We start from the raw sequence: 20712 nt of genomic DNA on the forward strand, positions 1-20712 counted from the left end.
AAGACCTCATATATGTAATCTGTCATCACAGCACAAAGTTAAATGTTAGATACGGTCTAATTTCCTGATATAAAATGTGCAGGTAAAGATGAAGTCACAATGTCCTAGCTGTGGAAAAAGTCGCTATACAAGTGCTGACCCAACAGAGACGGACACCATAAGGCACACTTAAAATAATTTTTTGTATTTTTCTTCACCCGGGGCCACGTCTTCCCCATGTCCCTCAGGCACAACACAGTTCCAGCACTAAGCACAAACCACACACAATAAACTCCTTCGTCTCTCTCCGAGATCGTCCACTCCTCCCAGGCAGCTTTGTCCCTCTTCCTCTCGACTCTGGCTTCCAGAGTGGTGGCTGTTGACACCTTTTATAGTCCACTCACAAGTGCTCCAGATGCTTGATCACCCATTTCCGGTTGCACTTCTGGGTGTGGCTGAAGAACTGTCCAGTCGGGCTCAGGAACCCACCCCGGGTCCCCACAGGGCTGTGGAGAACTCCATCTCCCATGGAGCCCTGTGGGAATCTGAGGCACCACTGCCACCCAGGGGAGCTGCCATCTAGCGACCCGGGGGAGGTATTATGCAGTCCATGTCTGTTCCTCCGGATTATATACAGAAGAGGCGTCCCGGCTGGGGTCCGCCACATAGCATAGCGAGTACTTTTTTCTTTTCCTTTACCGCGGTCATTAAATGCCTCCATTGTAAGCACGCAATGTTGATCTGAAAGTGGTCCTGGTCGATGCTGCTATACACATACAAGCCAGTCTTTCATTAAATATAAAGCCAGCCATGAATGACTTAAACTAATCTCTGCAAGGAAAAATTGTTTGGTACTATTTTTCTTGTCGATAATCTGCATGATGACAATTTACTTATATCTGCATTTACACTAAACATGACAGTAACTTTTGTCAGTTTGAAGTTATTTCAGAGAATTGTTTTCTTCTTTTATCGTGGAGGGGTAGCCTACCGACAAATTCATCCACGTCTGTAACTCCATCTGTATGTTTGATGGTGTTAGTGCAGTGAACGTGAAATCCTCTATTTTGGCCAGCCTGTAGACCCATTTTTGGGGTTGCAACTAAATTACACATCCCTGCAAAATATGTGTGTATTAAATGTAATATTCTGTATGTATTCTATCACATTCCCTTTTTTGACATAAATGATCCATCAGTAAGTAGTTTTTCTCTTCTCTGGTTGCAAATTACAATAATACAGTGAATACTAAGCCCAGCCCTGGGGACCCCTGTGTCCAGTTTCACACTCAGTGAGTCATTATCACTTTTTAAAACCTTCTCTTATTCTGGGCAGTGGTCATAGTGCAGCCGTTTAAGTGATGTGTCTTTTTATTTTGCAGATTCAGAAATTAAAGGGGATATCATCTACCTCGGCTATTACGGGTCAGAGTTTGACTGGAACAATGAAACAGCAAAGGTGAGTAGTGTTTGCTAGATGTGCTTCCTTAGGCCGGACATTTTCCCTTCCATATTTCTACTCCTTTCCCCTGTACCATTCAGTTCATCTCAGTTCTGTTTTTTCTTAGCATGATAATAAATTCACAGGTAAAATTCAATTATAGTTTAATGTGCACATATAAAGGTACAGGTTAATTTAAACACTCAGTAAAACACAACAGCTCCAAACTTAACATAAATGGAACCCAACACTTGTCTTATTAATTTTATTGTTGAACTAATTGTGTTGCCCGTCTCAGACAGGTTGAAATTTAAATAATCATCGTCGACCACCGTGTTAACCTTTTAACCGCCAACTCCCTAAATATTCCCCATGCCAGGAGAAATCTGAACAATTTTCGTTTTTTTACTTTACATTTATTCAAGCAGTATTTACCTGCTGAAATGTTTCAAATAAATGGTCAATCAAAGGACGTAGCTTGAACAAGCGGTCACGGTTTGGATCTTTCATATCTGGCTCAGATAACGGGCAGCAGTCCAGTTGAGATGCTGGGGATACACCCACTCATCGCCATCATCCGATGCGTCGTCATTCACAGTATCATGCAGCGCACGTTGCTGATCATCATTGTCGCTAAAATCTTCTTCAGAACTGCTACAATCATGATCAGAATTATTGTCCAAAATCGCCTGCAAAACCTCACTTGAAGTCAGTTTACGTTTCGCCATATTCATAGCTTTCACTTTCGAATCACATCACGTGATCGGCCAATACAAGCGCAGAGTTGTCGAAATACAACGTAGTAATAATACCCACGCCAAACTGTCAGTTATAGTACGCGCCAGGCATTCACATAACCACAGGCAAATGTGCCGGATAATTCCGGCAGTAAGGCGTCAGCAATAAAGCTACGATGCCGGATATATCCGGCAGAGGGCGGTTAAGGGGTTAATGTTTGCAGTGCATCATGCATGTAGAAGTGACGCTTTTTGTAAATGGTGTCCTTCCGGTTCAGGGCCCCATAATGTGTTTTATTTTATTATGTACATTTTTTAACACTAGAATTACCTACGCCTACGAAAAAACTCGTAACCCTGGCCCACCTTAAATCCATTCGCACCTCTCCATCAGCGTCTTTTGTGTTGTAAATGTGTCGATCAGCACAAGCAGCCTGCTATCCCATCCCCACACCAACGCAGAAAGGGCAGAAAGTTCTCTCAGCTCAAGTCTGTTTACCTTTGTGTGAGTTGCCTGGAGTTGTAGAGGGTAAATAATAGATCGTCATTTGGAATACACGCATTTAATGTGTGTTCTGTGTTTATAACAATCTGTTGTGGGGAACAGCCTGGACACAGACAGGCGGACACCAATGGTTCACCAACCAACACACGTTTATTCATAATTTATATTTATAGTGGAACACACACACACACACACCCCAGTGCCGCAGCACCAATCGCCCTCAATCCAGGCTCTTCACACAATGCCTCTCTTTTCTGACCACCTCCACTCCTCTGAGCTCCATCCTTCTTCCACCCGACTCCAGCCATCGAATGGAGGGAGGCGGCCCCTTTTAAACCCACCCGGACGTGCTCCAGGTGCCTCCCAATGAGCAACTGCCTGCACTCCCTGGTGTGGCGGAAGTGCTGGCTATGCACCCGGAAGCACTTGTCCCTGGTCGTCTTCCCCCCAGCACTTCCGGGTTTGGCGGAAGTGCTGAGGGCCAGGGCTCCTCAGGCATCTGGGCGCCCCCTGGCGGTGACCACGGGCCCCTATAGGGTTGAGCTTCTAAGCTCTGTTCCATGGTCCCCAAAGCCACCAGGGCGGTCGCCACCTTGTGGTCTGGAGGAGGTATAAGCCCTCCTCCGGTCCTTCTGGGAGTCCCGGCTGGGTGCCACCCCCAGCCGCTTGCCACACTATGTAAACACATCGTTAAAACAGAAACATTTTTCATGTTTTAGTAATAATTGATTTCTCCGATGTAGAACCCTCATCCTCATCTGAGTTCACCTCTGTTATAGCACGTCTTTATTTGAAAACAACAGTGTCAAATCAGGAACATGAACGCGACTGAGAGAATAAAACTGAATAAAAAAAAACGCTAACCTTTACAAGTACCACACATTTACAGCGACTGTTACAGACTCAAATCAAATGCATGTTTTTATTGTACAATAGTAACAAGAGCAGCTCCGACTCAAAATGGTAATTCTGGAGGGCGCCCGGATTCGATCCCAGGACCTCTTGATTATGAGTTGGCAGTTCTTACCACTGTGCCACCCAAGAGATAGTATCCGGGTCATATCCACGTTGCACCCTAAATCGATTTCTTTTTCTTCAGTGACTGTATATATACCCCTGTATGTAGGGGTCTCTGATGAAGTTCACAAGGGTGGGTTTCAGCCCAGTAGTGAAAGTTTTGCTTATTTACACAACCATTAAAATGGAAATGTGCCTTGTTGCTGATGTCACATGACGATGGCATCTCGATGAACAGTTTGCAGTATGTTGGCGCACAACTATCGACGGCTCTTCCAGTCTCTCTCAGTGAGTTCCTGCACTGCCATCATTTTGTATGGATGGAAATGAAGGTCCTCCTCAAAGACGTGCTGGACATGCCTGAGGCAGAAGCGTGCTGAATGTCTAGGAGCCTGCAAAATGGACGCCCTCACAGCTTGGATGTTTCCAGGCATTCATTCGTACAGCCCAAGGACAGCCTAGAGATTATCTGTTCAATGATGTACACTCGTCTGTCTCAGTTTTAGAATTGTTTTCTGATTTGGGGCATCACCGTTAGGAGGAATGCTGAAGTGCGTTCGGAAGGTGTGTGGCGTAGTAATGATGGATTCATTGTTTTTGTAGAACGCTTTGACAGCCAAAGCAACAGTGCACACCGGACCAAGGCATGTGGCCGAGTGAAAACTACAAGGGGTCTGCCTATCAAAGGACCCCCCCACTACCTCGTGCAATGATCTTGTGAAATGTGCTACTTCATTTTGGCTCACCCTGTATTTCTATTGTTTGTTCCCATCAATGTTAAGATTAATTGCAAATTATTTAAAACATTTTTATTGAGTTACATTTTATACTACATTGGTTATCAAAAATGGTATGGAACTTTAACACTTATCGTATAGGAGTAATGTTGGTACTGTGACAGCCCTAATGTGTTGTGAGGACCCCTGAAGACTGTAGTGGGAATGTCCTCATTGTACAGAGCAAAGGGCAAATGCTGGACTGTGGTCAGGCTTTGGAAGGTGGCTGAGAGAGTGCCTGGGAGAAGAATCTACAAGCAAGTGAAAGTTTAACAAATACACTTTGGTTTCATGACTGAGAAGGAAGCAGCAGATGTGATTTTTGTTGTCTGGTAAACACAAGAAAAGTATCAAATGAAAGGACAGAAGCTGCCTGATGAATCTGTGGATCTGGAGAGGGCATTTGACAGGGCGTTCCTCATATGAGAGGTGGTACATTGAGAAGGTTAGCTATGGATGAACGGTTAATGTGTGTGGTAATGTGGGCAAACGGTGGTCAGGACAGCAGATGAGACACAGTGAAAGTTTGAAGGTGAATGTGTAGGGCCGCACTAGGGTTCAGTTCCGAGTTCACTGAGAAGTGTGTGAAGGACTGGTACACGAGCTCTTGTATGCTGATAAACTCATACTGATGTTAAAAATCGAAGCAGAAAATATTAAAATACTGAAAAAGAAAGCAAATTTAGAAGCTGAAGTCCTCAAGGTAAATGCAGGAAAGCCCAAGAAGATGGTGGAAGGTGTGAAAGAGGTGGGTGGACAGCCGTACAGTGTATGTGGCAGAGGTGCTCAGTGTCAGAATGGTGGACTGCACATTCTGTATATCCCATGCTATTCTTAGGTTTGTTTTTGGGAACAATACAATACAATGCAGTTTATTTCTGTATAGCCCAAAATCACACAAGAAGTGCCGTAACGGGCTTTAACAGGCCCTGCCTCTTGACAGCCCCCCCCAGCCTTGACTCTCTAAGAAGACAAGGAAAAACTCCCAAAAAAACCCTTGTAGGGATAAAAATGGAAGAAACCTCGGGAAAGGCAGTTCAGAGAGAGACACCTTTCCAGGTAGGTTGGGCGTGCAGTGGGTGTCAAAAAGAAGGGGGTCAATACAATACAATACAATACACAGAACAGAACAAATCCTCAATACAGTATAAAAACAAAACTTTTTTACAAGTACGAACCAGAATTGAACAGTTTGTTTAGAGTCCTGGAGACCTCCGCCATCAAGCTGCCTCCCCCTATTGGCCAACACACAGCTGAGCCAGCCAATCCGATGAAAGGACCCCTCTACCCGACAATTTCTGCGATCCTCCATCAGGGATGACTTTACCTTAGGCAGGCAGGTGGGCCGTGGCACCAAGTGCCACATTTGAGTACCGAGAAGAGAAACGGAATAGGTGAGGGTTATAACAAATTGTAACGATCGTGTTACTTCTGTTTTAGTGCTAATGACGAACAACAGAGATGTAGTCAGTATAGTTAATCAGCAGCTCTAGTCAGGGTGTGCTAAACTGAAGTACCCCAGAATTGTAACTTTAAAATTTCAAATGTTCCTAAAATCTAATGCTAAATCTCACACCATGGCACATTTTATGTACTTAGGTCCATAAGTATTTGGACAGTGACACACTTTTGTTTTCATAATTTTGGCTCTGTTAACCACCACAGTGGATCTGAAGTGAAGAAATATTGCGTGAGTGAAGTGTCGACTTTCAGCTTTAATTCAAAGGGTTTAACAAATATTTTCTGAGCCATTTAGAAATGACGGCCATTTTTCTGCATAGCCCAAACCACCCCACCATTTCCAGGGGCTCAAAAGCTGTTCCATAGCCCAGTGTGAGCAGGTGGACTACATATTCTGCCTATCCCATGCTATTCTTAGACTTGCTTTTGGGGACCCCTGAAATTGAACCTGTCTTGATTATGCAGTATGAGTGCGTTTAAGCCGTGTTATTGTTGTCCACTAGAACAATAGTTTTTTAGTCACTGAAATGTGAAGGCGGTCTAACCTTCATTTCTTGAAGCTCAGATTAGAGGGCACAAAGGCACTGGAGGGCACCATTCACCTGCCTATAACACAGCATTAGTGGGCAGAACTGTAAACCTGTTGATGTTGTGCTTCACACCCGAGTTTGCTCTGCTGACCTCTGTCTTGTGGTATCTGTTTAAGGCCTCCAAGCAACACCGACTCAAGCGCTATCATAGCCAAACCTATGTCAACGGATCAAAGTGCGACCTGAATGGAAAGCCAAGGGAGACTGAAGTGAGAGTAAGTACCTAACGTTACATTACATTTATACAGCATTGCTCTGAGGTGTTACGCAACACTTTATTCTATGCCAGGGGTTGCCAACTCCGGTCCTGGAGGACCACTGTGGCTGCTGGTTTTCATTCTAACCCTTTTCTTAATGAGTGACCTGTTTACTTTTGAACTCATTTTAATTGACCTGCTCTTGAAGACTCAGCCCCCTTAATTGTTTCTTTTTCCTTTAATTAGCAGCCAAACAATAACGAGATACAAAATGAGCCAAAACAACTGGTGTTCATCATACAATATCTGAAAATAAAGAAAGGTGAAGGTCTAGGGAATGTTGGTCCACTCAGGTCTCCAAAACATTTCACCAGAGCTCTTAGAGAAAATCAACAATTTCAGAAATGTCTGCTAATGCACCATGAGTGCAGCAACATGCCACGAAATTAAAGAAAAAGTTTAATTAACAACAAGAATTGTCACCTCATTAAGCAGCTGGTTGGAGTGAAATTGGTTGGAGTTTGAGGCCCTGACTTAGTTGGTCTTCTCTTGGCTCCCTCACTTCACATTTCATTTCTGTTTGGGTGCCATTTAAGGAAAGAAACAAAGCAATTTAGAATAATGATGAAGAAATCTTAAGAAAGCAATTCAATTTAAGTGAATTCACAAGAAGTTAATTAGCAGGACAAACTGGACACTCATTTAAAAAAAAAAGGGGGTTAGAATGAAAACCTGCAGCCACGGTGGTCCTCCAGGACCGGACTTGGCGACCCCTGTTCTATGCATTGTCCCAAAACCATTCATACTAAACTTGGTATATTTGTGTGTTTCTTTATTGGGGCTTTGCACGGGTCTGTTCCTCATAAACCTACATATTTCTGCTGAGGCCCGAGCCCACACCTGCCTTATCCACTCATATACAGGGTGGTCCAGATCTAACTATGCAGTCATTGCATTGCATTAAAAATTGCATAGTTAGATCTGGACCACCCTGTACTGTATGCACTGTAAATGTCTGTTGCCTGAGTTTGGTGCAGTCATTTTTGTTGCAGTGGTTGTGTACATCTTTATGACAGTCTGCATTGGCTCCACACTCCCTGGTTGCTTCTGGGAGCCTCTTGAATCCAGAAATGCCAATAACGTATCAGAGGATGAGCTGGGCAAATGCGGGCACATACAGTCGGCAAGGGCTTGGTGTGAATTGTTTAAGTGCTTTTATTTAATACAATAAAGTAGTGTCCAGAAGTTAAGTGCAAAGATCTTTAATAAATCCATCAATGTCTGACAGTCTGAGTTAAAAATAAATAAATTAAATAAATAAATAATCCCATGTCAAAACTGGAATAACATCAGATAGCCATCGGGGCCTTATTCTTCTTTCTCCTGAGCCCAGTGCATCCTCTACCCTCCTATCTGCGTAGCTCACCTAACAGATTTCCCATCCCGGCGGAGACCCCAGCAGCTGCGGTCCTCACTTGTGACTCCTGTCGACAGCTGCCACACCACTCAGAGCCAGCTGTCCTCCTGTCTTTCCCCCACACTCTCCTAGCATTTTTGGGATCCCTGGGTAAAGGGCACCACCACCATCGTACTCACTCCTTCATTAAATAACTCGCTTCTTTGAGGGGCTACCAACCGCGCTCTCCCTCTTCTTCTCAAACTGGGCTCAGGCACCCACTCACAGTTCTGCTGTTTCTCTTTTTCACATCCCTGTGGGATGCTGGTGTGGCAGTCATGGCTCTGGCACTAATGAGGGAACAGGTGAGTCCGCACATTGGTACAAAATCGCCCACACCCTACATCTGCCATGTTACCTACGCCCCTCCTGAAAGTGCGAGCGCATTATCTATTTATTTAAAATGCACGTGACACAGACCTGCTACCTCACATCCTACTGTTAATCATGGCATTGTCTTGGTAAAAAGTACCTTTGACACCCTTAACCAGCTCTCAGTCCTCTTGATGTTGTACCACCACGCCTCTTAGTGGAAGCCTTTGACGTTTTGGATCCACCTTTACTCACCATTATCAACGGTTCTATTAGTGAGGGGGTTGTTCCCTCATTTTTTAAACATGCTGCGGTGCGTCCCTGTCTAAAAACGGCAGAATTAGATCCTGGAGTTTTGGCCAATTTTCGCCCGATTTCCCAATGGCCATTTCTGGCTAAAATATTAGAAAGAATTATTTATAATCAATTGAGTAAGTAAGTGAACTTTATTGTCATTCATACCATACAACAGTACAACAACAGATGCATAGCTGAATGAAATTGCGTTTCTCCAGGCTTAACGTGCAGACATTAAAGACAACATACAGACATTACAAACATTTCACTTCTTAAACATTTTCACACCTTAACTCCAATAATTTTTTTGAGATCTACCAATTTGGCTTTAGGCGTTATCATGAAGTTGAGACGGCCCTCCTGAAAGTATTTAATGACATCCCTATTATTACTGACTCAGGTGATGCGGCAGTCCTTCTCCACCTTGACCCGTCCGCTGCCTTTGACACTATTGACCATGAGATATTGCTGCTGCGGCTTGAACATCTCGTTCGGCTTAAAGGGGCCGCTCTTAACTGGTTCAGGTCATATCTAACTGGTAGACAGTGACTTTAAATTCCTCTTTTTCATCTACTGCTCCTCTTAAATGTGGTGTTCCTCAGGCATCCATTTTGGGTCCTATTTTATTCTCTATACAGTAATCCCTCCTCCATCACGGGGTTGCGTTCCAGAGCCACCCGCGAAATAAGAAAATCCGTGAAGTAGAAACCATATGTTTATATGGTTCTTTTTATATATTTTAAGCCCTGATAAACTCTCCCACACTATTATAAACATTTCACGCACAATTATACAACATAAACCCTTTGTATTCTCTTAGATATTAGGTAAGATTCATTGAAATTATGTATGTAAACACAGTTTATATACAGTAAAACCTAAATATTATTTTAAAGATTTCGAGCGTCTCCGATATCACATATGTTACAGCCATTACGACAGACAAACTGGCAGCCCATGGAATATGGAAGGAAGCCATTGTGCACAGAGTAAACTTGTGTGCGTTCTACCAAGGACAAGGGGGCTCCGCCCACCCCTGGCATTTTGAACCGGTGCCCGCTGGGCAGCCGTAGTTTCAGACGCGCGTTGTAGGAGCTTGCGTTGTTTTGAACCCGTGCTTGCCCTGCTTCTGCGGTTTGAGACACGCGTTGTAGGCGTATATCCGTCAGTCGAGCTCGTTCAGTTTGAACCCTTGCCTGCTTTGCCTCCGCAGTTTCAGACGGTGGGTTGCGTTCGGCGTTTTGTACGATCCCAAGCAGCACGTTATTCCTAACTTCACTCCGCAGTAGTGCCACTCACAATATGGCGGCAACACCTGCGCCTTCCATATTATGTTGGGTTTTACCATGCTGTGTAGGCGCCTTTGCCTTTTGTACTTTCCCGCGCCTTCCGACACGCGATGTAGGCGCCTGTACCTTCCGGGTCTCCCTCCGCTGTGTGGTGTGGACGTTTAACTGTCGTTTTTTCTGCTTTTATATTCTGTATCTCGCTGTGCATGTGTTTCGTGCCTAGGTTTTTTTGAAGCTGTTGCATTCCAGTTTTCATCATCTGTAACCCGCTCTCCATGTGTTTGGCCCCGTTCTTTAACTTCTTTATGATGTTTTACTTTGTTTCCTACTCTGTCTTTTATTTCTGACCTCGCTTTATCCTGCTTGCGGGTATGTCAGACGGTTCGTAGCCTCTCCTGTTTCACTCTGGGGAAGGGGGGCTTTGTGTGGCGCCTGCGCACTGTCTCCTGCGTCCATATCCAGTTTACCATTCTTGGTTAGTAATATGGATTATACAAAATCTTACAAAATGCCCATTCTTTGCCCACATGCTCAGGGTCTCCTCTGCGGTCGAGTCGTGCCACTCAAGTTCTGCCCTGGTGGACCTCTCATGCCGCAGGTTTTCATCCCAAGCAACTTTTTCTTTTCATTGGACTTCTACCTTAATCAAACCAGCAGCTTTTGCCCAGTTTCGGTGTCTGGTGGCAATGCAGAAATGACAAAAGTGGGTTTTCTACATTTTATAGGAACGTAGCAAGTGTTTACGTGTGCCACGTGGAAATAACTGAATGTGTGATTATCTTCACTTTGAAGGTTTTTCTACACTTTACTAGTAGTTCTGGCTATTTAAGCCGTTATGTAGTAATGACCACATTAGTGAGTCTGACACTGAAGAAGCAGCATCCCTCGTGTGCTTTGGTGATCATTATTTGGTATTATTAGGATATAATCGACAAAGCAGGAATTAAGAATTAATAGGAAAATGACAAGAGTTAAGTGCTATTTCATAATTATAAATGTTTCTAAATTCTAATGCTAAATCTCACACCATTGCACATTTATACACTCGGGTCCATCAGTATTTGGACAGTGACACACTTTTCAAAATTTTGGCTCTGTACATCACCACAGTGGATTTGAAATGAAGAAAATATTGCATGATGGAAGTGCCGACTTTCAGCTTTAATTCAAAGGTCAGTCAGTTATCCTCCAACCCGCTAACACAGGGTCATGGGGGGGGGTCTGCTGGAGCCAATCCCATCCAACACAGGGCGCAAGGCAGGAACAAATCCCAGGCAGGGTGCCAGCCCACCGCAGGGCACACACTAGGGACAATATAGATTTGCCAATGCACCTAACCTGCATGCAAACTCCACACAGGGAGGACCTGGGAAGCGAACCCAGGTCTCCTAACTGTGAGGTTTAATGGAAATATTTTATGAGCCATTTAGGAATGACAGCCATTTTTGTGCCCAACACCTCTCCCCCAAACCCCCCCCCCCCCCTTTTCCAGGGGCTTATTATTTCATTAACTGTTCAGCAGATAGAAGGTCTGCAGTTGATTCCAAGTGTGGAATTTGTATTTGGAAGCCGTCATTGTGAACTCTCAATCAGTATGAGGTCCAAAGAGCTGTCTGTGTAAGTAAGAGGAGGCTATCGGCAGGCTGAGAGACAGCAGACATACCAGGAGTGGGCAAATCAACCATCTGGCACATTCTGAAAGACGAGGAAGACACAGGAGAGCTCAGCGACGCCAAAAGGTCTGGACAACCACAGAAGACAACTGTGCTGGATGACCACAGAGGTCTGTCCTTGATGATGAAGAAGAAGAAGAACCCCATCACGACATTTAGCCAAACCAAGACCACTCTTCACAGGGAGGTAGGCCTATCATCGCCAAAGTGTATAATCGAGAGAAGACTTCATGAAAGTAAAGACAGAGGGTTTACCACAAGGTGCAAACCACTGACAGACCTCAGGCATAGGAAGGGCAGATTAGACTTGGACAGAAAACATTATATTTTAAAAAAGGGCCAATTTTGGAACAGTTTCTTTGCATAAATGAAATTAAAATCAGCATGCGTCAGAATGATGGACAGAGAAGAGTATGGAGAAGAGAAGGAACGTCTCCTGATCTGGTGAATACCACATCATCTGTGAAACACGGTGGAGGCCGTGTTATGGCCTAATCATGAATGGCTGCCAGTGGAAGTCACTCACTGGTGTTTATCGATGATGTGACTGCTGGGATGGAAGTACCAGGATGAATTCTGAAGTGTCCAGGGCTTCACTATCTGCTCAGAGTCGGACAAATGCTGCAAAAAACACAGGCCATCATTAGGCTGAGAGAACCAAACAAAGCCTTTGGAGAGACAGCAGAGACACCAGGAGCGGGCAAATCAACCATCTGGCACATTCATAAAGACAAGGAACACACAGGAGAGCTCAACAATATCAGGCCTGGACAACCACAGAAGACGACTGTGCTGGATGATCACAGAGATCTGTCCTTGAAGAAGAAGAACCCCTTCACGACATTTAGCCAAACCAAGACCACTCTCCACAGAGAGGTAGGTCTATCATTGCCAGAAGGGTACAATCGAGAGAAGACTTCACGAAAGTAAAGACAGAGGGCATACCACAAGGTGCAAACCACTGACAGACCTCAGGCATAGGAAGGGCAGATTAGACTTGGACAGAAAACATTATATTTTAAAAAAGGGCCAATTTTGGAACAGTTTCTTTGGATAAATGAAATTAAAATCAATATATCTAGGATGATTTACAGAGAAGAGTATGGAGAAGAGAAGGAACATCTCCTGATCTGGTGAATACCACATCATCTGTGAAACACGGTGGGGGCCGTGTTATGGCATGATCATGAATGGCTGCCAATGGAAGTCACTCACTGGTGTTTATTGCTGATATGACTGCTGACATGAAGTAGCAGAATGATTTCTCAAGTGTAGAGGGCGCTATACAGTCTGCTCAGAGTCAGACAAATGCTGCAAAAACGGACAGGATGACACTTCACAGAACAGATGGACAACAAGCTAAAACACACTGGGACAGCAAACCAAGTGCTTTACAACGCAGAGTAGTGGAATGCTCTTCAGTAGCCAAGTCCATCAACTGACCTTAACCCAACTGGACATGCAGTTCACTTGCTGAACACAAAACTGAAGGCAGAAAGTCCAACGAACAATCCTGAAGGCCTGGCAAAGCATCACTTGGAGATGGCCGTGGGCTCAGACTTCGACTGGAAACGACTTTCAACCAAATATTGACAATGATCGTAATATTTATGATTATATTAGTTTGTCCAAAGACTTTTGAGCTCCTGAAAATAGAGGGGACCATGTATGAAAATGCCTGTCTTCTTTTTTTATACAATGTTTTTGTTAAACCCTTTGAATTAAAACTGCAAGTCTACAATTCAATCACATCTTGATTGCTTTATTACAAGTCCATTGTGGTGTACAGAGCCCAAATCATGACAGTTGTATCACTGTCCAAATACTTAAGAACCAAACTGAAAATGCCTAGTTTGGGGGGCGTAATAAAAATAAAAGACCAGCTAATTAACACTAGAATTACCAAAGCTTATGAGAAAACTCTGTAAATCCGGCCCACCTTAAATCCACTCGCACCTCTACATTCAGTGTCTTTTGTCTTGTACACTTCTATACCACAAACCACCGCCGGAGAAACTGCAAAACCCTCTCCCAACTGAAGCCTTGTTTATCAGGGAGTCGGGTACCTAGGCTAAAAAAATATATCGTAATTCAGAACACATGCATTTCACGTGTCTACAAAGATCTGTGTAAGTGTAGGATGACAGGAAATGTTGAACACATACTTGAAAGACAAACTTTTTCCCGTTTTAGTACTAACGACAAAATGTAGACATGAAGTGTATCATGTGTGAAGACGGAAGTCCAAATATCAAATAAGCACTTTCACAAAAGATACAAGTATAACGGAACAAATGCGCTTTTTCTCAAGAGTATAACCGAAGAAAAAGAAATCAGGTTAGTGTTGCTGGTTATCCTGATTTCTTGGTTGGCGTACCGCAGTTAGAGCTGCTGACTTCTATTCAGGAGGTCCTGGGTTCGAGTCTTAACGTGTCCCCAAATAAACGTTTTGAGTAATGAGCTGTTCTTATTGTTACTATTATACAATAAAAGCATACATTTGATTTGAGTCTGTAACAGACGGTGTAAGTGTATGGTACTTGTAAAGGTTAGTGTTTTGTTTGTTCAGTTTTATTCTGTCAGTTGCGTTCACGCTCACCCCGATCTGACACTGCTGTTTTCAAATAAAGACGTGCTATAGCAGAGGTGAACTCAGATTGGAGAAAGAGAACAGAAGACCTCCCCGCAAAAAAAACGTCCACTCACATATAAGAACAACGCAGCTGCACCGGGCGTAAAGGCGAAAGGTGGCACCGTTTGGATACAGGACGAGGTCCGGTGTCATCCTGCCAATCACCTGTCCTTCAAAGAAACAGCACGGCTTACAGAGCTCGCCGATGTATCGTGCAAACTCCTTTTGATTTTTTTTTTGTGATGGTCTTTACATAAGAAGCATTTATATGTTACTTATATAAAAGCCAGATCGAATGCTACTTATCTTGATTTATTGATAACCAAAAATCCAAAGAATCAAGAGGGGTTCCCAATCATTTTCATATGACTGTTATGTCCTTTTTGTAGCCTGGATGCCCAAACTGCACACAGGACTCCAGATGAGGCCTCACCAGTGTGTTATAAAGCTTGAGCAGAACCTCCTGTGACTTGTACTCCACACATCAAGACGCTATATAACCTGACATTCTGTTAGCCTTCTTAATGGCTTCTGAACACTGTCTGGTAGTTGATAGCTTAGAGTCAGTCCACTGTGACTCCTAAATTCTTCTCATAAGGTGGACTCTCGATTTCGATTTTCAGACCCCCCATTGTGTATTCACATCTAAGCTCTATTACTCTTCATAACTCGCCCCCTGTAGCCCTCAATCAGCCCTGTCACTCTTCTCTGGACTTTCTCCAGTGCTGCTGTGTCTTTATGGAGTCATAAACTGACCACAGGACTCCAGATGAGGCCTCACCAGTGTGTTATAAACTTCCAGTGACTTGTACTGCACACATCAAGGCGCTATATAACCTGACATTCTGTTAGCCTTCTTAATGGCCTCTGAACACTGTCTGGACGTTAATAGCTTAGAGTCCACTACGACTCCTAAATCCTTCTCATAAGACGGACTCTCAATGTTCAGACCTCCCATTGTGTATTCAGACCTAAACCTGGAGACCACAACTGCTCCCAGGACTCCAGATGAGGCCTCACCAGTGTGTTATAAAGCTTGAGCAGAACCTCCTGTGAGTTGTACTCCACACATCAAGGCGCTATATAACCTGACATTCTGTTAGCCTTCTTAATGGCTTCTGAACACTGTCAGGAAGTCGATAGCTTAGAGTCAACAATGACTCCTAAATCCTTCTCATAAGGTGGACTTTGGATTTTCAGGCCTCCCATTGTGAATTTGAGCCTCACATTATTAATAAGCTGGAGTGCACGTAATGCTGTTATGATTTGCTTTTTTCTGAGAGACCAGAAGGAAGTCTCTCTGCATATATATAATCAGCCTAAAGTTAGACAAGATGACTTTAAATGAGTATCTGCTCTCATATACTGAAACTCGGCCTTCGTTTGTGTGGTAAGGGTAACTAAATTGTCTTGCAAGCGGATTTGGTGGAAATGGGGTGGGGGGGGTGTGTGAAATTGGTAGATAATTTGAGGCACATGTAATGAAACCTGGAAGTGTACAGCAACATGCTACCGTCAGTAAGTCTGCAACATGGTGAAAATTGGAAACTGGTTTATTATTACTGAACCTTCTGATATCCATAAAGAGATCTGCCACTAGAGGGCGCACACGCTTTGAAAATCGTAAAGTTTTGTAGTGTTTGCTTTTTTACTTTCTCGTATACGAAGTACAGTATCGTAATCAAGATATCAAGATTTTAATGAATCTCCATGTTTTAGACCTCTGAATCCGAAAATACTATTTTTGGAATTATGTCTGTGTAAGTGTAAAAACACAATAACTTGAGTACGCTTTCACTTCGGTCAACCTAATTTTGCTTACAAGTATTTGGTACAAAATGTAGATTTCTATGAACCTTTGAGCTATTCCCGTTAACCGGAACTGGTACTTTACCTTTTATTCATGCAGCTGCAGAGTCTGATTTACAGTGGGTACGGAAAGTATTCAGACCCCCTTCAATTTTTCACTCTTTGTTATATTGCAGCCATTTGCTAAAATCATTTTAAATTAATTTTTTTCCTCATTAATGTACACACAGCACCCCATATTGACAGACAAAAAGAATTTTTGAAATTGTTGCAGATTTATTGAAAAAGAAAAACTGAAATATCACATGGTCCTAAGTATTCAGACCCTTTGCTCAGTATTTAGTAGAAGCACCCTTTTGAGCTAATACAGCCACGAGTCTTCTTGGGAAAGATGCAACAAGTTTTTCACACCTGGATTTGGGGATCCTCTGCCATTCCTCCTTGCAGATCCTCTCCAGTTCTGTCAGGTTGGATGGTAAACGTTGGTGGACAGCCATTTTTAGGTCTCTCCAGAGATGCTCAATTGGGTTTAAGTCAGGGCTCTGGCTGGGCCATTCAAGAACAGTCACAGAGTTGTTGTGAAGCCACTCCTTCGTTATTTTAGCTGTGTGCTTAGGGTCATTGTCTTGTTGGAAGGTAAACCTTCGGCCCAGTCTGAGGACCTTAGCACTCTGGAGAAGGTTTTTGTCCAGGATATCCCTGTACTTGGCCGCATTCATCTTTCCCTCGATTGCAACCAGTCGTCCTGTCCCTGCAGCTGAAAAACACCCCCACAGCATGATGCTGCCACCGCCATGCTTCACTGTGGGGACTGTATTGGACAAGTGATGAGCAGTGCCTGGTTGTCTCCACACATGCCGCTTAGAATTAAGTCCAAAAAGTTCTATCTTGGTCTCATCAGACCAGAGAATCTTATTTCTCACCATCTCAGAGTCCTTCAGGTGTCTTTTAGCAAACTCCATGCGGGCTGTCATGTGTCTTGCACTGAGGAGAGGCTTCCGACAGGCCACTCTGCCATAAAGCCCTGCCTGGTGGAGGGCTGCAGTGATGGTTGACTTTCTACAACTTTCTCCCATCTCCTGACTGCATCTCTGGAGCTCAGCCAAAGTGATCTTTGGGTTCTTCTTTACCTCTCTCACCAAGGCTCTTCTCCCCCGGTAGCTCAGCTTGGCCGGACGGCCAGCTCTAGGAAGGGTTCTGGTCGTCCCAAACGTCTTCCATTTAAGGATTATGGAGGCCTGTGCTCTTGGGAACCTTAAGTGCAGCAGAAATTTTTTTTGTAACCTTGGCCAGATCTGTGCCTTGCCACAATTCTGTCTCTCAGCTCTTCAGGCAGTTCCTCATTTGCTCTGACATGCATTGTGAGCTGTAAGGTCTTATATAGACAGGTGTGTGGCTTTCGTAATCGAGTCCAATCAGTATAATCAAACACAGCTGGACTCAAATGAAGGTGATCTCAAGGATGATCAGAAGAAATGGAAGGCACCTGAGTTAAATATATGAGTGTCACAGCAAAGGGTCTGAATACTTAGGACCATGTGATATTTCAGTTTGTCTTTTTTAATAAATCTGCAACAATTTCAAAAATTCTTCTTTCTGTCTGTCAATATGGGGTGCTGTGTGTACATTAATGAGGAAAAAATTAATTTAAATTATTTTAGCAAATGGCTGCAATATAACAAAGAGTGAAAAATTGAAGGGGGTCTGAATACTTTCCGTACCCACTGTATTCCAACTTTTCTAATGTTTAGTATATTATTAATTTGATTTGATTTGTTGTTGATGGTTCTTTAATGTCCATAATATAAAAATAGAATCCTTATCTTGCAGTTTACTCCTCAAATATCCATCCCCATATCTGAGTATATGAGAAAGTCAAGGGGAGACCACTCATGATTTTTATGTATTAAGTTCCATTGTCGTCATATTAGTTCTAGGTTGACCTATGACATGGGAAACACACCAGCATTTATGCAATTTGTTTTGTTATACTGACCAGAAAAGAGCAACTAAGCCAATTTCCAGGGCTTCGGTGGATGGCTTTTGAGGAAAAATTAAAGGAGTTGAACCTTTACAGGTTAAACAAAAGAAGTCAAAGAGGAGACCTGACTGACGTGTTTTAAAATGATGAAGGGAATCAGTGCAGTTACTTTAACATGAGGTCATCAAGAACACGGAGACACAGTTGGAAACTTGTGAAGGGTGAATGTCACAAACATTAGGAAGAGAAGCACAGACACTTGGAATAAGCGACCAAGTAGTGTGGCGGACAGGAGGACTTCAGGGACTTTTAAAACGCGCCTTGATGTTAGCTGGAAAGAGTTAAGTGGGTAGAACTGGTGAGCTTTGGTGGGCTGCTCTCGTCTAAACTGTTCTAATGTACTCCATTTTTTCTGTTTCTGTTGGATTGGTTTTGGTTTTTACGCCTGTACTGCTCCGTTCTTTGGTTTGATGTTTTCACACACCAGTCGTTCATTTACTGATCCCAAGTAGGTTTGAATAAATCGGCGTGTCTGCAATTTCACGTGTGTCTAAGTGTAATATGTCACTGTGCTCTGTGCAAGTATATTTTATAAATCTGCCTTTTTCTACTCACATGTACAGTTGACACAGAGCCAGATTTAACACGGGGGTTTACTGCTAGCTAAGCATTATAAGGCAAGACAGATAGACAACTGGGAACCGCGCAGTCAGACTGAGGACCAGTGTTTACTGTTTTTGTGTGTCAGAGTCAGCATGAAACTGTATCCTCTCTTTTGCCTTGTTTGGAATGGCATGTTTCACCGAAGTGGGGGGCCTGCACGTGAAGAAAGAGTACATTGCCTGGCACCCCTTTGAAGCCGATGGATGGGAGATAACGTCCTCCAGAAAATTTTTCCAACGCAGAGACAAAAATGGCAGACTCTACACATCGGGCCCCGACTCCCGAACTGGGTTCTTGCCATTGGCTTCCTTCGTCTGTAATGCAGCGTAAGCCGTCATTCAAGAAAGCCAAGTTATTTCTCCTAGGTGATTTCTTACCGCCATATCACTAAGGGAGCGGTATCGCCTTTTTTTATATTATATCTATATAGATTCGGGTTATGTAACACGCCACAATTATAAAAAAACTAATTCCCAGGGAGCTAACACCCCCTGTTGGATATAAGGTGTAGCTACAGCCAGTCCTCTACTCATTTTCATGGATTATTTTAGTAGCAGTGAATGGCGAGCTCAGTGTCTGCTTCAGGAGCAGGCAGAGAGAGACTCCATACTGAAGCGTTTCCTGCAGACTGATAATCCTGTCAAGATAATCTGCTCCCATGGCATGCTGGGGGCACAGCTGCTTGAAACTGGGGTACTGTACATCACCATATTTGTCCATCCATCCATTACCCAACCCGCTATATCCTAACTACAGGGTCACAGGGGTCTGCTGGAGCCAATCCCAGCCAACACAGGGCACAAGGCAGGAAACAAACCCCAGGCAGGGCGCCAGCCCACACACGAAGCACACACTAGGGACAATTTAGGATCGCCAAAGCACCTAACCTGCATGTCTTTGGACTGTAGGAGGAAACCCACGCAGACACAGGGAGAACATGCAAACTCCAAGCAGGGAGAACCCGGGTCTCCTAACTGCGAGGCAGCAGTGCTACCCACTGTGCCACCGTGCCATCCATGGAAAATGTTAAATAAATAAAACCTGCCCCCAGTTTGCACATGCATGGTCGGTGTATTGGTTGTGATGATGCACCACAGAAATTTTCAAACTTGTTATTTGTGCCACCTTGTTTTTCTCGTTCAGGTTTTAAGAGCTTTGGATATTTTGCTTTAATCACATAAAAAGTATGTATTTTTGTTTTGGGGGTTTAAAGTAAATGTGTTGTGTTAACCCCGAGTGTGACTTGGGCTTGGAATGCTATGTACTTGCGGTTTAAACCCATATGGGGTGATTTTTCTGCAAAAAATGGAAATGAAATTTAAAAATTACAAAATGAAAATGCAGTCTCTCTTTTGCAATTTCATTTTCAAAGTCCGCAAGCAAGGGTGCTGCAAAAAATTACACATGCAATGAAATGACGCCATTGGCAAGTTCCTTTTCTGCCTGAACAGCAATGAGGCTGTAAAAATAAAAAGTCAAAATGCAAATAAGCACCGGCGCCACCCGCTGCTCAGGGAATTTGCATTTTTGTTTTCTCAACATGCAAATAGTGTGGGTCAGTGGGCGGGGCTTTACACTTGGGATTTCCCACAATGCTTTGTCCTTCGTAGCCATAGCCACTCGGGTCGACTGAATCCTCCTCACTTTGACTGTGTTTAAGTCACGTGGTTTGGATCTTTTCACCGCCGTCTTCACAGCAAAACACTCACAAAATCTGAAGACCCCCCGCATAATTGTAATTGATGTACTGTTTGCACTGTTTAACATGACAAAAATGAGCCTTTATTACGTCATAATTTACATTTACTTGCATTGAAGTGGAAAACAGGACACTGTGTACTTTTGGGTTTTTTTTTTTGTCATATTATATAATAAATTTCACGTTCTCCTCCTTTGTC

General features: G+C 43.5%; 1 protein-coding gene across 2 annotated transcripts in view; it reads left to right on the forward strand.

Moving 5' to 3' along the window:
- os9 (OS9 endoplasmic reticulum lectin) overlaps positions 1–20712 on the forward strand; it is a 185520-nt gene that overhangs the window by 47172 nt on the left and 117636 nt on the right. For both annotated transcript variants that reach the window (XM_051925377.1, XM_028798671.2), the window contains exons 4-5: positions 1361–1437; positions 6622–6720. In XM_051925377.1, coding sequence (XP_051781337.1) covers positions 1361–1437; positions 6622–6720 — 176 coding nt within the window. The remainder of the gene's footprint in view (positions 1–1360; positions 1438–6621; positions 6721–20712) is intronic.

The sequence above is a fragment of the Erpetoichthys calabaricus genome, chromosome 3, assembly GCF_900747795.2.
Source record: "Erpetoichthys calabaricus chromosome 3, fErpCal1.3, whole genome shotgun sequence".
In the NCBI taxonomy this organism is placed as follows: domain Eukaryota; kingdom Metazoa; phylum Chordata; class Cladistia; order Polypteriformes; family Polypteridae; genus Erpetoichthys; species Erpetoichthys calabaricus.